The following is a 3,012-nucleotide window of genomic DNA, read 5'->3' as shown; positions in this document are numbered from 1 at the left end:
CCCTGGACCTGGGGGCGGCCCCGGGCGGCCGGTGAGGGACCGGGGGGCGCGGGGGGTCGGTGAGGGACGGGGGACACAGCGCGGGGCTCGGGGGAAGCCGGGGTGCCGGTGAAGGACGGGGGGCCGGTGAGGGTCGGGGAGGGGGGGCGGTGAAGGACGGGGGGCGCGGTGGAGGCCGGGGGGGCCGGGGAGGGCTCCGGGTAGGCCGGGGGGGCCGGGGAGGGCTCAGGGTAGGCCGGGGGCCGGTGAGGGACGGGGGGCTCGGCGGAGGCCGGGGTGCCGGGGAGGGCTCAGGGTAGGCCGGAGGGCCGGCACCCCCGCTCAGCCCGGCCTGTGCCCGCAGGCCCCGCGGCGCCGCCGAGGGCCGCGGCCCGCTCGGGTTCGCCGACCGGCAGCTGGGGGAGGGCGGCGTCCACGAGAGCGACAAGATCCTCATGGAGAAGGTGGGACGGGGGGGCCTCGGGACCTCTTTGGGGGCAGCCCAGCTCTGGGGGGCCCTAATCCCGCCCTCCCCAGGGGGTGGCCCCTCTGTGTCCCCACCCCCCGGGGCCCTCACGGGGGATGCTCCCTGACCCATGGGGGTGGTCTCTGGCCGGGTCCCTCCCTCATCCTGGTCCCCCCCGCCCCGGATTTCCCAGGGGGGGATGGTCCCTGGCTCAGCTCCCCCTCTATCTCGGCTCCCCCGTGGGAGGGGGTCTCTGTGTCCCCCACACTCCGGCCCTCCGTGGGGATGGTTCTCTCGGTGCCCCAAATCTCATGTCCCCCCTGGGGGATGGTCCCTGCCCTGGGTCTCCCCACACCTCATGGGGTTGGTCCCCCGTGTCCCCCTGCACCCCGAGGGGGTGTCACCGTGGGTCCTCCCCGTGTCGTTGCAGCGCTGCTGGGACGTGGCGCTGGCGCCGCTGAAGCAGATCCCCATGAACCTGTTCATCATGTACATGGCTGGGAACACCATCTCCATCTTCCCGGCCATGATGGTCTGCATGATGGGCTGGCGCCCGCTCCAGGCCCTCATGTCCCTGTCTGCCAGTGAGTACAGCCCCCATGGGGGGGCCACGGGCCCTGGGAGGACACACGGACACCCACAGACACACAGCCATCCATGGACACCCGTGGACACCATGGGGGGCACACACAGACACCTCTGGCCCCTGGGGTTTCCCAGAACCACCGCACAGACATCCCTGGGAGTCCACACAGACACCACGGACCCCTGAGGGTTCACACTGACAGTCACAGGTGTCCCCAAACCCCAGAGCCCCCCAGGTGTCCCCCATAGGTCTGTCCCTGGCTGTCCACACAGACACCCACAGCCTCTTGGATGTCCTCCCCCGCCCCCAAGGTGTCTCCTACAGCCCCCCTGCCTCCTGGGTGTCCCCATGGCCCCCCCACAGTCACCCCCATGTCAGTCCCACCCACCCCCCCAGCAGCTGCCCACCCCTCACAGCCCCCGATAACCCCCATGCCAGGTCACCAGCCCCTGACCCCCTCTGTCCTCCCAGCCCTGAAGGCCCTGGAGAGCTCGAGCCGGCGGGCGCTGCAGGGGCTGGTGTTCCTGGTGGGCAACGGGCTGGGGCTGGCACTGGCCCTCTATAAGTGCCAGGCCATGGGGCTGCTGCCCACCCGCCCCTCGGACTGGCTGGCTTTCGTCACCCCCCCGCAGGTGGGCACGAGTCCCCCGGGGTGGGGGGCTGGGGGTCCCTATGGGACAGCAGGGGTCCTGGGATCCCCCCGGGAAGGAGGTCCTGGGCCCCCCAGGGGTCCCCTCACTCACCCCTTTCCTCTCTCCCTTCTCTTGGCAGCGAATGGAGTTCACTGGGGGGGGCCTGATCCTGTGACCCCCCCACGCCCACCCAGCAATAAAGGCAATGGCAGGATGGTGATGTTGTTTTTGGGGGGAATTCAGAGGGTTTGAGGTGCCCAAGGAGGTGCTGGGATGGGGCAAAGCAAAAAGGGTTTGTGGGGCTGTACTGGCAGTGCTGGGAGCACCATGATGGCACTGGGGCAGCTCTGAAGTCTGTGCTGGAGGGCCCTGGGAACCTTGTGTCCGTACTGGGAGTACACTGGAGCTGTACCTGGAGTCCCAGGACCCATGTCTGGGGACATACTGGAAACTCTGGAAGTGTTCTTGAGGCCTTGTGGCCCATACTGGGATCATACTGGGATCATACTGGGAGAACCGCAGCCCGAGGTTGGCTCTGTACAGGGAGCACTGGGGATCATATCAGGAATTTGGTATAAATGTAGGTCGTGCTGGTGTTGTGCTGGGAGTGCTGGCTCCACAGTGGGAGTGTAGGAGCCATACTGACCTACTGGAGAAACTGTGGCTCAGACTGGAATTTTACTGGGAGCACTAGTGCTATATGGATCCATACTGGGATGGCGGTGGGCGAGCCAGGGCAGCACACTGCTGTTTTCTACCCCAATTCACCACATTACTCTGCCTTTTCCCCAATTTCCTTGGTTTTCTTCCCGCTTCTTACCCCTTTGTGCCCCATTTTCCCCCCCTTCCCTTGTTTTTTTCATGCATTTTCCCCCATTTTTGCAATCGTTTCTTCCACTATGCTCCCAATAGAGTCCAGACCTTCCAGTATGGCCCAGTGCCCTCTCCAGGGCTGTGGCTATGATCCAGGACTCCATGGTAATTCTGTAGGGCCCAGAGTCCAATCCTAGTAAATCCCAGTTGCCGCAGTGACACAGCTGTGCTGGGGGCCTGAGGTGGGGTGGGGGCTCCTTCCCCTTTGCCCTTGCCTCCCCAGAGTCAATTGGGGTGAAAAGACCCCCACAATCGAGTCCCCCCTGTGCCTGCTGCCCACCCTGTCCCCCAGCCCAGAGCACTGAGTGCCACGGCCAGGCCTGCCTGGGACACCTCCAGGGCTGGGCACTCCAAACCTCCCTGGGCAGCCCCTGCCAGGGTCTGACCACCCTTTCCAGGCAGAAATTCCTGCTGATGTCCCACCTGCCCCTCCCCTGGCACAGCTGGAGGCCGTTCCCTCTCCTCCTGTCCCTGTT

The 3,012-nt window shown here is 66.1% G+C and overlaps 1 protein-coding gene across 1 annotated transcript; it reads left to right on the top strand.

Moving 5' to 3' along the window:
* The first annotated feature begins 855 nt into the window (after positions 1-855).
* Positions 856-1,877, top strand: EMC4 (ER membrane protein complex subunit 4). Its single transcript, XM_027879142.1, has 3 exons — positions 856-1,029; positions 1,503-1,663; positions 1,803-1,877. Exons 1-3 carry the CDS (start codon positions 918-920, stop codon positions 1,836-1,838), a joined length of 309 nt encoding a protein of 102 aa, XP_027734943.1. The 5' UTR covers positions 856-917; the 3' UTR covers positions 1,839-1,877.
* The last annotated feature ends 1,135 nt before the right edge of the window (positions 1,878-3,012 follow it).

The sequence above is a fragment of the Empidonax traillii genome, unplaced genomic scaffold (assembly GCF_003031625.1).
Source record: "Empidonax traillii isolate 1590-97213 ecotype Southwest subspecies unplaced genomic scaffold, ASM303162v1 scaffold51:size1492887, whole genome shotgun sequence".
Taxonomy (NCBI): domain Eukaryota; kingdom Metazoa; phylum Chordata; class Aves; order Passeriformes; family Tyrannidae; genus Empidonax; species Empidonax traillii.
This window is presented reverse-complemented; position numbering and strand designations above follow the sequence as displayed.